Source organism: Haliotis asinina, chromosome 1, assembly GCF_037392515.1.
Source record: "Haliotis asinina isolate JCU_RB_2024 chromosome 1, JCU_Hal_asi_v2, whole genome shotgun sequence".
In the NCBI taxonomy this organism is placed as follows: Eukaryota; Metazoa; Mollusca; class Gastropoda; order Lepetellida; family Haliotidae; genus Haliotis; species Haliotis asinina.
The window spans coordinates 21,205,532-21,223,934 of record NC_090280.1 but is presented as its reverse complement, the minus strand read 5'-3'; the positions used below and the strand labels follow the sequence as shown (position 1 = coordinate 21,223,934).

Genomic DNA, 18,403 nt, shown 5'->3' with positions numbered 1-18,403 from the left:
TCTTTCTCAATATTGCACAACTGACACCCGCCATGTTTTCGACCTCCGAAAATACAAAACTGGTTTTTCCACGCAATCCATGTCGCTTAGGACGAGGGGAGACAACTTTGAAGGAAAAATGGCGATTTTAGTAGATATCTCCTTGATCTGAACTCACACTAACAAAAATGAAGGAACAGAAGATGAGAAGGACCTGATATAAACAGAAATTGTTCGTCTCACGTGATACAAACTCATGAAACACCTATTGTGCCTTGCGCAATATGGCGACTCCGTCTCGCTGAAATGAATATTTTCTATTTATATCTGCCACGTAAGTCCCTAATGCACCGGGGGAATCCCCAATTATTCGGAATACGTAGTTTTGATTGGCTGCACGGTGTCACGTGTTCCCTGGGACTTTCCCTCCTGCTCAGGTCGGTGCTTTCCTGAACCATGTTTCCTTGGGAATTTACGTTTGCTGAAATTACAAACTTCGTCCATGGTTCGATTCGAGAGGGAATTGGATTTGAGGGTGTCCCTCCTCAACAATGACAGCCACTTTAGTTGAATTTCCTACAAGTTTCCTCAAACAAGAGTGTTTTAGAAGCGTTATTTCCACCAACATGGAGGTTGACATCGATGCGAAGGAGCTAGCGGACAGAATGGCGGCCGCTGAGGCGATGTCTGCTCTGTCGTCTGTTGTGCGCGTCAACCCTGGGGATTCCCCCGCCTCTCCTCGGACCTCGAAAAGGATTGCTAGCAGAGGGACGCGAGGAGGAGGTAGAGGTAGGTCCAGAAAAACGAACCAAAGGGACAAAATCCCGAATTCAGAATCGACAAAATCTAGGTCACGTGTGAGGACAAATCATGACACGACAAAAAGCAACGTGACTGACTCCTCCCGAAATAAACCAACACGAGTGGCGTCAAAATCGAAAGGTGATGCACAAGAGCAAGCACCTAAGCGGTCACCAAGGAGAAAATCTAAATCAGGTCAGTCTGAACCAGAAACGCCCACGAAAACTAGAACGAAGCGGAAAAATTCAAGTTCAGAATATGGTGAAATGCCAGTGCTCGAACCTCAGGTCACAAATGCAAGTAGCACTGTGTCAAATATTCCAAGTTTACCAAGTACTTTGTCTTTGACTCTACCCAGTTTGAACATTCCATCACTGGGCACATTGCCAACATTAGGGAGCATACCCATATTTCACCCCGATACCAACAGCGGGGACAAGACAAAACAAGACAACAAGTCATTGCCTTTCAAGAAGAGGAGGTTGATAAACAATGAACACAGCGAAGATAGTGAAGATCAGGAGAGTAAAACAGAGGGTGCACAAACTCAAGGTTACTGTCAAGAAATTATTTGTATGCCTAAATTCTAAATCCTAAATCCTTGAATAAGCATGAAAGTTTGATTTGCAATATATAGCAGTAACTAACTTTTTCAAATTTCTTTTCAATAAAATTTAAGCAGTTAGACTTGATACGTGTATATATTTAAGTCAAATATGTATTTTTTCTGAGTTGTTGGTTTACCATACTTATTCAAGGATTTATAGAATGCACAAATTATTATTTAATAATAATAATTATGAAATTATAATTACTATGTCATAATTTGTTAGAACTCTTTAGATTCTAATGAGCAGTGTATCACATTCTTCTTAATGGTTGTAATTGGTTTAGATGGCAAATAATCCTACATTACTGATGCAAAACTGATTCTGAACAAACAACTAACTAAAAATTTGAGCATTCATTCATGCATTAAAATGACAAAATGCCCACTGAAGTATTTAGCCGGCATGAGGCACGAAACCCCTGGAGATATGTCTACAAACTATTCTATATTTCCCCAAGGTCTCTATATTTCAGGCATACTGTAACAAGACTGAAACTATGGTCAGGTTACTTCTGTCATTTTCTTAACTTAGTTTACATTTATAATCAGTCATGATGACAGCCCCTGCACATCGTGCATCAATGTTACAGGAAAGACGTTGATAAAGCTGGGTGGTGGGATAGCCTTGTGGTTAAAGTGTGTGCTCATCACACCAAAGTTCCAGCTTCATATCCCTACATGGGTGCAATATGTGTGAAACCATGCTAGTGTATCAATCACTTGTCATGTTTTTTTTTGCTGGTTTCTAGATTCAAAACATTACTGATAGCCATGCTGTGCATATCTTGTACAGTGGAAGTTGTAGAAACTGGCATCTGTCTATTCCAGCAAGTTGTCAACACCAGCAGAAAATCCAAGTCCCTTCCGTGGCTTGTACATTTGTCATCAGCTCCGCAATCCGGCACATTGCCTAAGCGGATTATTTCTTCAGTACCAATGAGTGCCGGATTAGACAGCTGTATTTCTTGAATGCAATCAATATTTAAAAAATTGCGTTTGTCTTTGTGCTGACTATTTAGCACTTAAATGTGTTTACAACCACATATTTCATTCTGGGTTACTTCTAAGTAAGGCTGAACATTTTCCAAAATGCAGTTGTTTTTCATTGTGTAATGTTCTACCCTGTCAGGGGGCGGACTCAGGATTTTGGAGGAGGGTGTACACGTGTCATGAAGTCCAAAGGATAGGAGAAAATACTCCTCAGGGAAAACCTTTTTAGGGCAGAAACTGGTGTGTGCACCTCGATATTCCCCGTCAGGATCCATCCCTGCTTGTTCATTGTAACCAGGTGTTGTCTTTTCAGCTTGTTTTCTGTTTAGTGCTGGAGCGGTCGAGTGAAGAATCAGTCCATAGACCTGTCTCTCTTGCCTCAGTGGTTATCAATGAACTCTAGAGCTTAATCAATATTCCTATGAAATTTAACTTAGACAGTATGGTTCTAATTGTTATATTTGTTAAAGAAACATAAACAACTCCTGCAAGCAACAACATAAGCATCATGTTTGCTTGTATGTCACAACAGGATGTACTCACAATCATCTTGATCATTGTATAATTGGTGCCTGTTTCATTTGCTCACTTGTATCAGATTGTACTGTAAGGTTTCATTGCAAGAACTACATATTTTTACCACAAATTTTAAACAGTGAGTATTGATGTGCGCCCAGGGGGATGCAGTATGTGTAACTTCCTGCGTCCATTCTTTGCATTAGTGGACAGAGGACTGACATTTCTGTATTGGGTAAATTTCATTGCAGCAGTGTATTGATCATATTTTTTATGACACAATTTATACGGTATATCAGTATATTATTTACACGTTAATAACCCCACTAGTTGATAACATTTCCAATGATTTATCTTTTAAGCCAGACCTAAACTGCCTTGTGTTGCACTCTGTAATTCAAAAATCTCACCATTTATCTGTAAGATTATGTAACATGAACTATGATTAAGAGATGGAGCCAAATACCATCTGAAAGAGAAACATACACAGAATAAGTTTTTATTTAGATGTCAGTTAACTAATTTCAAATACCCAATAAACTGGACCCAGGAACAATATGAATTATTGAATGGCTGATATAAGACATGATGATGACATGCCTCATACGGTTGCATGTGAACAATCAGTTGCGCAGAATGTGAAGAATGAGTGGGTGATTGAGTGAGTTGGGTTTTATGCTGCTTTTAACACTATTCAGGACAGTAGGGCGGCCTGGTGGTAACACTAACAGCATTCACTAATCTTGCAGAAAACTCGGTTTGGATCCCCACACGGGTACAATGTGTGAAGCCCATTTTTGGTGTCCCCATGCTGTGATTTTGCTGGAATATTGACAAAAGCAGCATAAAGCTAAACACAATCACTCACTTAAACACTATTCCAGTTATATTACTTAAATTTAACAAGACCTGCAGTAACACACATTGAGTTTCATGCTTAAAGGCTTGTACACAAACTGCCCAGAAAGTCTTTAGAATTTTTAAATGATGACACGTTTAGAAAGAAGAGGAGATAACATATGTGTTAATAACATTTGTTAACCCCAAAATAACTTGTGCCAATTTCTTTTGTAGGTAAATATTTTCGCACAATGAAATTTGACCCCCCAAAACACAAGGAAAATGTTCCATGAACACGCTACTTTACTTTACTAGTGAACAGTTATACCTGAACACTTTTGTATTGCGCAGGTGATGTGCTTCATCCAAGGTCATACACAGGATGTATGATTTATACGATTTATATGAGTAATCTTTGATTTTGAAGGGGTGTAGAGAGGGGTCGCATTATACGCGGGGTCGCATTATACGCAGATATACACGGTATATGCAAACTTAATTTTGGAATTCAGAAATTTCAAGGGTTTTTCAAAGTCTCAATCAAAGGGAAGATGTGAACTGTGTAATTTACAGTTTCACCTAATGAGGATTCAGCCATTGTAAAAGAACCTTCATAGAGTTTGAATGGATTTTTTTCATAATGTTTACTTAATATCCAGGTTAGAATTGGTCTCCAGAAATCCGTCTGCCTTACGAGAGGTCACTAATGTTATTAGTTTGTTATATTTTCGTAAGTTTGTTGAGATATGTCATCCTCATATTTTGATGCTCATGATATCAGTCACTTGATTGTTCAAAGATAAACGTCATACTGCTGGAATTTTACTTTACATAGTGTGATACAGCAGACAGTGAATCAATTATTCTTGTCAAACTGGGCAGTGAATGTCTGAAGGAGTTTCCTGTGATACAGTACCGAATATTGATGTCAAACCCAGCATTTATAGAGATTGGGTGGTCAGACTATCCTAAATTATTTACAGGTTATTGCTGACTGAAGAAATATATAAACACTCAACTACTTACTCACTCAACCATTCACTCCCTCACTCAATCATTCACTCCTCACTCATTCACATTCTCACTCAATCATTCACTCACAACCGCTCATTCACTCACAACCACTCATTCACTCCCTCACTCATTCACTCTCTCACTCATTCACTTTCTCACTCAATCATTCACTCACAACCACTCATTCACTCTCTCACTCATTCACTCTCTCACTCAACCATTCACTCTCATTCACTCATTCACTCACAACCACTCATTCACTCTCTCACTCATTCACTCACGACTCATTCACTTTCTCACTCAATCATTCACTCAACCACTCATTCACTCTCTCACTCAACCGTTCACTCATTCACTCACAACCACTCACTCACTCTCACTCAATCTCATCACTCTCTCCCATTCACTCTCTCACTCTCACAATCAACCACTCACTCTCTCACTCAACCCCTCAATCAGTTCATCAGCTGCTCACCCATTACTTACTCACTATTTCAACACATCTTCATAATTTCTTTGGAGCATAATCACATAAATCACAGTGTCTGAAACAGTTTCTAACACACACAAATATTTCAGTTATCTGTGTAACATGCTCATTTATGTCTCACCCCCATGCATAGATTGAAAAATCCCATCACCCATCGCCCTGGATAAGTCAGTTTTCATTTCAGGCAATAAAATAATGGTATCTTACTTGTCCATGGGCTGCCAGATAATTTCTCCTTATGGTTTCAAACTACAAGTAAACTTTGATTTCATTTAATATCTGCTCAAAATGTAGCCATTTAATTTCACAATGATAACAAAGTAGAGTTATCTTTCTTTGCTATTTATCACTTCTCAGTAAATAGTCCACTAAACATTAACATCAGATACTATGTTGATTTATCATTCTTTCATAATTACAGCATCATGAAAGAGTCATAAATATCAGGGAAAATTAGCATGGTTAGTCAGAACAAGTTACTTTCATAAGGTCACAAGTGGCTTTTAAAAAAACTGAACCCCTGCCATGTCAGATTGTCAGGATCTGATTGGTTCATATGATCTTAAAACAACACCATAAATCCTGCTGGAAAGAAAACAAGTTTGGGGAGAAAAATATCCCTCTAACCAGACAAGAAAAACCAAAAGCCAGTGGTTTCAATAACATGACACTACTGAATCTCATCCCCACAATGAAGTAAAAAGTTGTGTTTTATATAAGTGGGTGAAAGTCAAATGACACAGCTCAAATTAAGCCAAATTCTGACACTATTCCAGTTATATTACTTAAATTTAACAAGACCTGCAGTAACACACATTGAGTTTCATGCTTAAAGGCTTGTACACAAACTGCCCAGAAAGTCTTTAGAATTTTTAAATGATGACACATTTAGAAAGAAGAGGAGATAACATATGTGTTAATAACATTTGTTAACCCAAAAATAACTTGTGCCAATTTCTTTTGTAGGTAAATATTTTCGCACAATGAAATTTGACCCCCCAAAACACAAGGAAAATGTTCCATGAACACGCTACTTTACTTTACTAGTGAACAGTTATACCTGAACACTTTTGTATTGCGCAGGTGATGTGCTTCATCCAAGGTCATACACAGGATGTATGATTTATATGATTTATATGAGTAATCTTTGATTTTGAAGGGGTGTAGAGAGGGGTCGCATTATACGCGGGGTCGCATTATACGCAGATATACACGGTATATGCAAACTCAATTTTGGAATTCAGAAATTTCAAGGGTTTTTCAAAGTCTCAATCAAAGGGAAGATGTGAACTGTGTAATTTACAGTTTCACCTTATGAGGATTCAGCCATTGTAAAAGAACCTTCATAGAGTTTGAATGGATTTTTTTCATAATGTTTACTTAATATCCAGGTTAGAATTGGTCTCCAGAAATCCGTCTGCCTTACGAGAGGTCACTAATGTTATTAGTTTGTTATATTTTCGTAAGTTTGTTGAGATATGTCATCCTCATATTTTGATGCTCATGATATCAGTCACTTGATTGTTCAAAGATAAACGTCATACTGCTGGAATTTTACTTTACATAGTGTGATACAGCAGACAGTGAATCAATTATTCTTGTCAAACTGGGCAGTGAATGTCTGAAGGAGTTTCCTGTGATACAGTACCGAATATTGATGTCAAACCCAGCATTTATAGAGATTGGGTGGTCAGACTATCTTAAATTATTTACAGGTTATTGCTGACTGAAGAAATATATAAACACTCAACTGCTTACTCACTCAACCATTCACTCTCTCTCTCAATCATTCACTCCTCATTCATTCACATTCTCACTCAATCAGTCACTCACAACCACTCATTCACTCACAACCACTCATTCACTCTCTCATTCACTCTCTCACTCATTCACTTTCTCACTCAATCATTCACTCACAACCACTCATTCACTCTCTCACTCATTCACTCTCACTCAACCATTCACTCTCATTCACTCATTCACTCACAACCATTCATTCACTCTCTCACTCAACCATTCACTCTCATTCACTCATTCACTCACAACCACTCATTCACTCTCTCACTCATTCACTCACGACTCATTCACTTTCTCACTCAATCATTCACTCAACCACTCATTCACTCTCTCACTCATTCACTCTCTCACTCAACCATTCACTCTCATTCACTCACAACCACTCATTCACTCTCACTCAATCTCATCACTCTCTCTCCCTTTCACTCTCTCACTCTCACAATCAACCACTCACTCTCTCACTCAACCCCTCAATCAGTCCATCAGCTGCTCACCCATTACTTACTCACTATTTCAACACATCTTCATAATTTCTTTGGAGCATAATCACATAAATCACAGTTTCTGAAACAGTTTCTAACACACACAAATATTTCAGTTATCTGTGTAACATGTTCATTTATGTCTCACCCCCATGCATAGATTGAAAAATCCCATCACCCAATGCCCTGGATAAGTCAGTTTTCATTTCAGGCAATAAAATAATGGTATCTTACTTGTCCATGGGCTGCCAGATAATTTCTCCTTATGGTTTCAAACTACAAGTAAACTTTGATTTCATTTAATATCTGCTCAAAATGTAGCCATTTAATTTCACAATGATAACAAAGTAGAGTTATCTTTCTTTGCTATTTATCACTTCTCAGTAAATAGTCCACTAAACATTAACATCAGATACTATGTTGATTTATCATTCTTTCATAATTACAGCATCATGAAAGAGTCATAAATATCAGGGAAAATTAGCATGGTTAGTCAGAACAAGTTACTTTCATAAGGTCACAAGTGGCTTTTAAAAAAACTGAACCCCTGCCATGTCAGATTGTCAGGATCTGATTGGTTCATATGATCTTAAAACAACACCATAAATCCTGCTGGAAAGAAAACAAGTTTGGGGAGAATAATATCCCTCTAACCAGACAAGAAAAACCAAAAGCCAGTGGTTTCAATAACATGACACTACTGAATCTCATCCCCACAATGAAGTAAAAAGTTGTGTTTTATATAAGTGGGTGAAAGTCAAATGACACAGCTCAAATTAAGCCAAATTCTGACAAACAGCTGTTGTTCATTTTAGTATATTTTGTATCAATGTAAAAATCCTTCTTACCAGGCAGTGAAAAAAGCAGGAAGTGTATTGTTTAAATGGCAGGATAATAACTCCCCTGAACCCCACTATAAAACAATGAACTGCATATTTATTGCATTTAATAAAAAATAGTCTGAAATCAAATGGGCAGCTGATTTTTATCAGTTTTGATATAGTTTGTGTCAGTGTTAAACCTACTGATATAATAACTTTGTCTTACTACTTTATCCTTTCTAACAGAGTTTAAAGGATTGAGAACTAAACAAAGCCTGCTGTTCTACTTAGTTGAGATTATTCAGTCCTGGGTCATGTGACTCTCATTGACTGACCAATGAAGATCTTTGCTAGAATTGATCTTCAGGAACCTATGCTTGTCAGTGATTTGGTTGACACGTTATGCTATTGATCACTGGATTGCCTTGTCCAGACACAATTATTTACAGAACTCTCCCATGTAGCGGGAAATTTGCTGAGTGCTTCGTAAAAAAATAAACTCACTCATGAATGAATGAATGCCCCTTGTGATACTGCTCAGCTTTCTTACACAGTCATTCTGCCCTCAAGGAACGAACAAATATGTTTCATATTAATGAGCCAGAATGAATTTCCTCATGGCCACTGTCACATGAGAATGACTTCATTAACTGAATTTAAACATGAAAGAATTATAAAAAATCACTAATATAGATCTTGTCAGAAGCCTGTAAGAATCTGCAACTTGGAATCTTAAAATTATCAGATTGTCATGTAAATCTTGCATGTTTTTTATAAATGTATATAATGGACAGAAAAACACTACACCATAATCGAACAATTGCCACACAAAATAATATATTGTAAGTTGATTAGACTACAGGATGTTTGATATTTATATAGTGGCCATTTCCTTTGAAAATGACTGAGTGTTCAGATTTAAATGAAAGAAAAATAAGTTCAAAGTTAACTAATTCAGATATGAATTGTTTCTTGATTTGAGTAAGGATTTTCATGCAAATATATTCCACAGTCCCTATGAACAGAAAAACCTACAAATTCAGTCTCCAGAAAGTTCAGCTACAAATGAATCAAAAATATGCTCTTAGTTATCATTTAAATGGAATCTCTAAATAGTGAAGGATAATTAGTTTTTTCTTGATTTCAATGTATAGATATTTATACATTTTATACCAGGGATGGCAGTTATCCACAAATCCACAGAAGTCCACATATTTAAATAAAATTCACTCAATCCAGGACCCTGTTGGGGACCCTCCCCCCAGCTGATTTTCAGCTGAAATCACTTTCACTTGTTCCCATCCCTCTTATACCCCATTTCTTAGGAACATAACAACGTGAAAATTCAGCTTAAACATTGTTCAACAAGTGAATGAAAAATATGCTTATATATAAGTTCACAGTATAGTAGAATGTTGACAAAGGAAAGATAATGAATTTTTTCTTGATTTCAGTAAAGATGATAATCTTTTATCACCATTTCCTAAGATCAGCAGTGATAAAGTTTTACGATTTGGCTTATTTCGTGGCATTGCCCTTCCCCCTTTCTCAGATTGTTGATATATTTCATTCTAAATCCTCTTTTTGTCTTGTGGCCTTGTAAACCTATCAAAATGTATATAAAGCCCTTAGTATAACCATTCTTATATGTATTAGTGGTGGTCCTTTACTTGAACTAATGGAAGATAAGCTGCAGTGACTAAGCAACCAAGCAGTTAATCATATTTTCTCATTATTGAACACAAACAATTTACATTTCAGAAACACATTGCAAGCTCATACCCTGTCATGATTGAATCTGTTTTAAAGACTCCAGGAAACTTATGTTCCAAACGTATTAATCACCATTTAAGATGTGAAGTTTGTAGACCCTTGAAGTTAAATAGGCCTTCAGCAATACATGATTGCCATAAAAAGCAACTGTGCTTGTCGTAAGATGCGACTAACGGGATCTGGTGATCAGACTAGCTGACTTGGTTGACACATCATTGGTTCCCAGTTGCAGATAACAATGCTCATGCTATTGATCACTGGATTGTCTGGTTCAGACACGATTATTTACAGACCGCCGTCCTATAGCTGAAAAATTGCTCAGTGCAGCATATGACTAAACTCACTCACTCATTCAGTGAAAAGTTTAATTGCATATTGTGCAACTTGTGAAAAAAACAGAAACTGCTTGTTTTTTCTATAGCTTTTTTGTGCACTAGTAAACATAACCAGGAAAATTTAACACCAACCAGTTACTTTCGGTGACTGATTGGTTGTAAAGAATCAATCATCAATTAGAAGATTTTAACCAATCTCCAACACTAATATGCAGTCATGACATAAATCTGGATAGTATTTATGTGTTGATGATCCAAATCTTGCATAAAAGACATTATGTCTCCCAGTATGAAACCGAGTGTTCAACTTCAAGATGTTTGCTTGTCACACTGAGGGCCCAGGTTTGATTCCCAACATATGAAACCATTGCTTGAAAGCTGATAAAAGTGGCATAAAACAAACTCATTCACTCTTTTAATCTTATCTGAAACAGTCCAACAAATATGAGTTTCTAATGTGGCTACTTAACACTATATAGAGTGATGGCTATCTATAGGGGAACATCAATAATTTATGGGAGGGGAAGAAGGAGGGGATTTTATTTTTAGATGGGTTACTCCACCTATATTGCTCTTGGGGGTAAGTGGGGGGTAATAATCAATTTTGTATATAAAATGTTAAAAAAAGAGTATTTAAAACATATAGAAAGAAGGGGTTTACTGATTTTGTAGATGACATGCAGTAGGGATGGGTAGAGTGTCACTTACTTTGTGCATGAATTTTAAAGTGGGGAGTGGGTGTCACTCACTTAGATATTACATGCTTCCCCATTGAATAATTCTCGAAGGTCAGCTGATCGATGTCACGTACATGGTCTGATGTCACATTCTCTACCAATTCTCTAACTCACTTCTTGAGAATGTTTAGGTAATATTTGGTAAGTCACAGCCACTTTCACTCACATTACTTCCTGAATTGATTAAATTGTGTTTCATACAAGCATATTCAATAATCGTCTTTTTTTAATTTATATATCAGCATCCATGATAGTGTTTCAGTTTCTAGTAACATATACTGACAGTTGAAATCAGTAGTCTCATGACACCTGCACATGTTAGTCCATACCTCCACACTGACCAGTCAAGTGGGTCCAACTGACTAGAAACAGGAAGTTGACTGCACAGCTCACAGGGGGAATCCCAGCATGAGATACATTTAGCTGTGTTTTCTAATCGTGTAGGTTGACGAGGTATTTAGTAAACAAATTTCAGGAATAGGTTCATATGTTACAAAGTGGAAGTAAGATATGCATCCTCTTTAGACGAGTGGGCTATGTGCATGAGTGGCTTCACTGAAATGTACCAGTCATTCATTGCAGTAGGAATGTAGGTCAGCGATATTGATTACGCAATACACGCCTGTGATACTGAATCACCAGGTGACTCTCTCCATTTATAAAAATAGTCAAAGAAATTCCCAAATATGAATTCTTACTGTTGTGATTCCTAGTTCTAAATTAGAAACATAATTCCCACTGCAGATGAAACTTGAAAACATGTGTATATTCCACTCAGAAAGCCATGGCCAAGCATTCGTTGTGACAGCCATGGAGCCTCCTGACCCAAGAGATAAATTTTATAAGCTCTTAGAAATTGATAAATCTAACGCAGGCAAAAACCATCAAGAAAAGAGGTATATTGACAAGGAATTGTATGATAAAACTATTCAAGCTGTTGAATCTCGAAAATATGAACGCTGTCCAACAGGTGATGCCCATTTTAAAGACTGGGCTAAGGGATTTTCGGTTAAGTGTGGATTAGATGGTGTCAAAGTTCTTTTGTCGAATCCGGACAAATTGATTGAAAAGCGAAGAAAGCAGGAAATGCAACGAAGGAATAGACAAAGAAGAAGAGTGGAAAGCGAGCAAGAAGAGGAAGATCTGGATGGTGTGAGGAAGAGACCCAAGAAGGAAACTAAGGAGCTGCCAGTTCTCATCAAAGAAAAGTATTTTGACGAGATTTTCAAATGTCACCAGGAGGCCAAGCATAGTAAAGAAGGGACATGGAGGCTGGTAAGTCACATTATGTTTTGTAGATTGTATTACAATGATTATTTGAGTGTGGGTTCGAATCCTGAATGGCCCTCTACTTAAAGTACTAAACTGGCAAAACCTTTCATTATTAAATCAACCTAACTGTATAAAAAAACAAGGGACTGATACATGATACTCCCCCCAAAATATTATTATTACTAGCTTTTCATAAATGTATTTTGAATGAGATTAATTTGTGTTTGGGGATTAATTTGATGAAACAAAAAAATATATAAAAAAATAACCCCATAATGTTGACTTGAAAGAAACATTTTATTTTCATAAATGTATAAAAAATGGTTCTAAGATACTAACCTAAGTGTCAAATCCTGGAAAATAGTATTATTTTTTTCATTAATGTATTTTGAATGAGAATGATTTGAGTTTGGGTTCGAATCTTGATGTGGTTTCTCCCCACAGAAAGTATTAGACTGGAAAGAACATTTCATTATAGTACCATATTGAAAATTGTCATTGTATGTGTGTGTATGAGCTCACGCATGTGTGCATCCGTGTGTGTGTGTGAGAGAGAGAGGGAGAGAGAGAGGGAGGGTGGGGGCAGAGAATGCACTGTTCACTTTCAACAGCTGTTTCCACGTGTGTTTCAGTGGTCTTCAAATATACATTGAGGGCAAAAGGGAGGGAGCTCACCCTTGCCAACACAAAAAACGCACACATACACCCTCCCCTTCCTCCATTGTACAGTGTGTATTGAAATCAAACAATGTACCTGATCCATATTAAGGTACTACTTACGGCAACAGAGAACAAGTTTGTTTCAATTTCCTTAAATGTACATTTAGAAGATAACATTATTCCGTTGAGTAGTTTTCAGTATAGTGATTTGTTAATCTGGAAACTACGCCAGTGCGACATATGTATACGACAGATATCGTCATATTTTAGCAATATTTACAAAATCAGTCTACTGTTAATTGAATTAATGAATCAGAATTAATTGTGATACTTAATTAGCCATTTGCCAGTGTGTCCAGCCTGTTCACTGTTGCCAATCACGTTTTTTGTATTTTGCGGCTGAAGGGAATCATTATCGTGTAAATTGATGTTTTCTCATGACTGAATGTAACTGTTATCATCATTTCAGAATTTCTCATGTCATTCATGAAATAATGTAGAATGTTTATATCCTAAAGTAACCTCGATTGATTGACTGACTGCTTGATGGCGACTGAAACATTTAATGACTTTTGTGAACTTGAACTTGCTATTGTTCAGATTGTCTGATATGCACCCCGTGAATGTCCTGGGTTACAACAGGCCTTCAGCAACCCATGCTTGCCATAACTGGCGACTATGGGTACAATGTGTGAAGGTCATTTCTGGTGTCTCTCTGTCCCCCTCCCTCCTTCCACCATGATGTTGCTGGACTATTGCTAAATCAGTGTAACACCATACTCACTCACTTACCATATTATTATATTTTGGGGGTAGCTGTAAATGGCATGTCCCATAACTTGACCCAGTGTTTTATGTGCCTTTTAATCACTGGATGAACAGGGAAACCTTTTGCTCATCATCTACCGTTACACAGAGGAACGTTTCCTTGGAAATATATGCAAAATATTTTTAAGTAAATATCTTATGTAACTTAATGCAAAAAATAGAGTTTGATATGCCTGATATTTCTTATATGCCTACAAATATTTTAGCTTGACCAAGTTAATGTTTTTATTAAGCATGCAGTTAAACATTTGTAGAGTGAAACAACATCTTCGGTTTAATTTTTCTTTTCAAGATAATGTTATAACACATTTCAAAATAGGATCAACTTTCAGTTTATACATTTTTGCAATAAGGTTGTAATAGATATATGTGCAAGTCTGATGGTGTGAACCATTAATATAGTGTGATGCTCATGATGTCAATCACTGGATTGTCTGGTCCACACTCAATTATTTAGAGACCGCTATCATTTATCTGTAAAATTGCAAGCGTAGCATGAAACAACAACTGAAAAAAAAAGAATCACTTAGAGGGTGATTTGTTATACACCCTATATTCATAATGACCCTGTTGTTATAGGTCCATTTGAGGGATGGGAGATATAGACATGTAGTAGTTAAATGGTACACTTATGTCACAGAAGATATTGCCCATGAAAATACAGATTAGAATTGATCTTCAGTAACCCAGTAACTAACAGGATAGGGCAGTTGACTTGGCTAGTTCATGTTATGCCTTCCCAATTGCGTAGATCGATGCTCATGCTACTTGTCATTGGATTGTCTGATCCAAAATTAATTATTTACAGACTGCCATTATATAGCTGGAATATCGCTGAGTGTGGAATAAAACTAACCTCACTATCTCAGAGATGATATATATTCGATGTTACAATCTGAATGTATTTTTTCTTTCAGGTGAAGGATCGTTGGTGTATGGTGACCAAGCAGATAATAACCCGATTCTGTCAGACATGCCCGACCTGCAATATCACCCAAAAGAAGAGGACTTGCCTGGGTCCATCTACATCAGATTGCTCTGCAGCAAAGAGAGCATGTGCAACCTCTGTCACAGACACTGAGGCATCTTGGTCAAGTTATAGCTCATCTCAGACTGATGAAACTACACCAGTGATCTCAACCGAGGTCACCCCAGGCTGGAACCAGTACACACCAAGGACATCTGAGATCATGCCAGAATTTCTAAAAACCTTCACTGGCCATTCTCAGAACCTACCATCTGATTTACAGAGAGTGGATTTGCAGACTCTGGACCCAATGTCAGCTACTTCAAGTTCCTTTGGATACCAATGGTTGCCAGCTCCATCTTTCTCTGTCAGTCCTGGCTACAATGAAACAAGAGGTACACAGATGCGTCAGCGGTTTTCCTGCTCAAGTGTGGATTCATCAGGATCCTCATCCTCATTTTATCACCAAGAAGCACATGGGTCTCTTGCCCTGAATTCACCAGTACACTCTTCAGTTCACACTATAGCCAATCCAAATCTGACAGGGAGCAGGTCACAGGAAACAAAAACCTCCCATGGATTTTCAACAGATTTTGGACAATTTGAGTTACGTGAATCCACAGTTCCTAATCCAGTAGAGTCCAAAAATATAGGATTTTCCAGTTTGCGTCCTCTCATGACAGCAATGCCAGGCCAGGGAAACAATGCTAATGTTGGATCACAAGTACCTGTACAGACCTTTCCTCCTGAGCCTGAATCCAAGGTGGCATTAGCCACCAGTCAAACCATGACCACATCTACAACAATGACTCAGAGATGGGTAGCCAGTGTCCAGGCAGAAATGACCGACATGTCCAGAGCAACACTTCCTCATCAAGTTGAAAAGGTATCCAGAGAGTTTACGCAATTGCTTGACAGTTCTTCCTTAGCCTCATCCTCATCTCAGCAACTTGAACCACCCACTCAGCACACACTGAGCATGTCAACAATGATTCTTCCATCTCAAAACCAAGCTGCATCTAAAGAATTGATTTCCACTAGCCCTATTATGAGGGCAACCTCTGCAGAGACTTGGGGATGGGTGAGTCCGACTCAAGCACAAACTGCCCTTATACCACAAATGTCTCTCACAGGAGCCATGTCTCACAGACTGCCCAATGCCACCATACCTCAAGTCTTTACATCAGCGCCTGGACTAGAGGCCTATTCACTGCAAGAGGGAGATGGCCAGCCCATCACCAGCATAGGCCAGACTCTCAGTAAGTCAGCTGTATTAAACACCTCAAGCACACCACAATCAACATATTCCCAATCAAGTTTGGGCTCAGATCAGACTCAGACTAGGATAGATGTCCTCCCAAGATCTGAGAGTTCAATGACCCATGAGTGTCAAGCTCCATCCCATGTGATGGGTTTTCCTCTCAGTTCTTATCTGCCCCCTAAGGAATCCTCCTCAGTATGCTTATCCCCAGCCCCAACCCCAGCCCCAGCCCCAGCCCCAGCTCCAGCCATCCCTTTCACTCAACATCAGGTCCAGTCTGTTCACACATCGACTGTGCCCACTAATGTCACTTCTGATCATGGACTTATTTCTATGTTTCATCAACCCAGTCCAGGTTTGATGTCACTGACATCCAGACCTACTCGTATGTCAAATCAATCCTTATTACACTTTTACGAACAGGGTCAAATGTCCAATTGTCCCAGACCTGGTCAGGTGACCAAATCACCCAGACATGGTCAAATATCCAAATTGTCCAGCCAGGGTCAAATTTCATTCTCACCTCAGCCTAGTCAAATATCACTTTGCCATAGACAAGGTCAAATATCAGAGTCTGTAGTTACTGTGAATGCTCATAAACTTACCCCTGAAGCAAGCGTTTATCCAAAACAAGCACATTTTCCTTCACGTTATCTATCCCAAGCATCATCTCAGAAGACATACAAAGTCCCTGTGTTTGGCACTGAATTTCCTCAGACCAGAGAGTTTAGTTTTGGAGTCTCAGGGTTTTCAACCTTAGATGATGCCAACAGCCAGCCTGTAATAGCAGACACCCAAAGAATCACCACAGAACAGGACCTCATTACTGCAGAGAACTTAGTTCCAAGTTCCCAAAGCCAGGGCAGGTCTGTAGAATGTGATGTCCTCACTTCAAGGACCTTTGTTTCAAATAACCAAACACAGGACAGCTCAGCAGAACAAAACATCTCTGTATCAGCAGTTGACCATCCAAGGTGGACTCCTGCATTACAAGATGTCCTTCCTAAGAAGAGCTTAGCAGAGCCTGATGTCCCTAAAAGTTATTGCTCTCTTCAAAGTCATAACATTCCTGAGAGAACATTATCAGAACAGCAAACCAGGGCAGAAAGTGATGTGTTTACTCAAATGAGTTGCACAGAGCTCATCCAGAGTGTGGAAGAGTCGGACCTTCTGCTGCAGTGGATACTGGAACAGACTCCTGGACTCACTGGGGATCATGGCACACATGGAACCCCTGGAGATCAAAGCACTCCTGGCCCGGATTTCTCAAAACAAACTTGAGTCTGAGTTTTACTCAAATTTGAGAAAACACATTTCACAGAATGAACTGAAATCGGTATAAAATTCCAACTACATGAGACAACTTGAGTTTGGTGGATTAAAAAATGCAGTCATTTTGAGATTTGAGTGAAAACTTAAGTTAGTTTCAAGAAAAGGGCCCTAGACTCACTGGGGATCATAACACTCCTGAACTCCCTGCAGAGCATAGTGAAAGGAGTGTTAGCTTAAAATGATCAAAAACATTTTCCGTAGAGGGAGTAATAGATGAAGGTCAAAACCGTCCACTGAGATCAGATTATGAAACATTGGTGTTGCCTGATAATGGAAGTTATGGTTGTAAATAGGTCTTGAGCTTAGTGATGTTGTTCATGGTAGACGTGACATGAGGTCACTGTGGAGTGCAGGAGTTCAGTGTGGATGCATAACTAGTCACCTTCTAACTGATGTTTTTTCATCTGTTGCTCAGAGAGTGTCACCATCTGTCTCATATGCTGTGTCACTAGCAATTGGAATACTGTTCATAAAAAATATAATTCATTTTAAAAAATAAATATTGAAAACTGTCCAGGTTTGGGACATGTTGGACATGACGAATTGGATTGTCCTTCCCAATTTACCAAGTTTGTCAGAAACAAATCCCTGAAATTGACTGACAATTTGAAAGAAATCCTTATGTAATTTTTGTATATGTATTTGAATTCCTCAGAATTTCTGATTCTGTGGAATGTAGAATATTCTGCACATGGAAATGAGTGAAAATAAATTAATTGAAAACAAAGTGTTGCTAATCTCCATGAAAATCTAATTGTAATGAAATGTGGAAATCTTAAATTAGAGTGAGGATGGTTTTGAAATATTCCAAGATGCTGTTTTTAACAATATTCCAGCAATATTGTCTTGGGAAACACCAGAATGGGCTTCACAAAATGTACCTATGTGGGAGGATCGA

The 18,403-nt window shown here is 38.2% G+C and overlaps 1 protein-coding gene across 2 annotated transcripts in view; it reads left to right on the top strand.

Moving 5' to 3' along the window:
* Positions 1-388: 388 nt before the first annotated feature.
* Positions 389-18,403, top strand: part of LOC137288581 (uncharacterized) — a 32,449-nt gene continuing 14,434 nt past the window's right edge. The window contains exon 1 of one of the 2 annotated variants that reach the window (XM_067820798.1): positions 389-1,332. In XM_067820798.1, coding sequence (XP_067676899.1) covers positions 531-1,332 — 802 coding nt within the window. In that variant the 5' untranslated portion in view covers positions 389-530. The remainder of the gene's footprint in view (positions 1,333-18,403) is intronic. The other variant, XM_067820799.1, reaches the window with a different exon arrangement.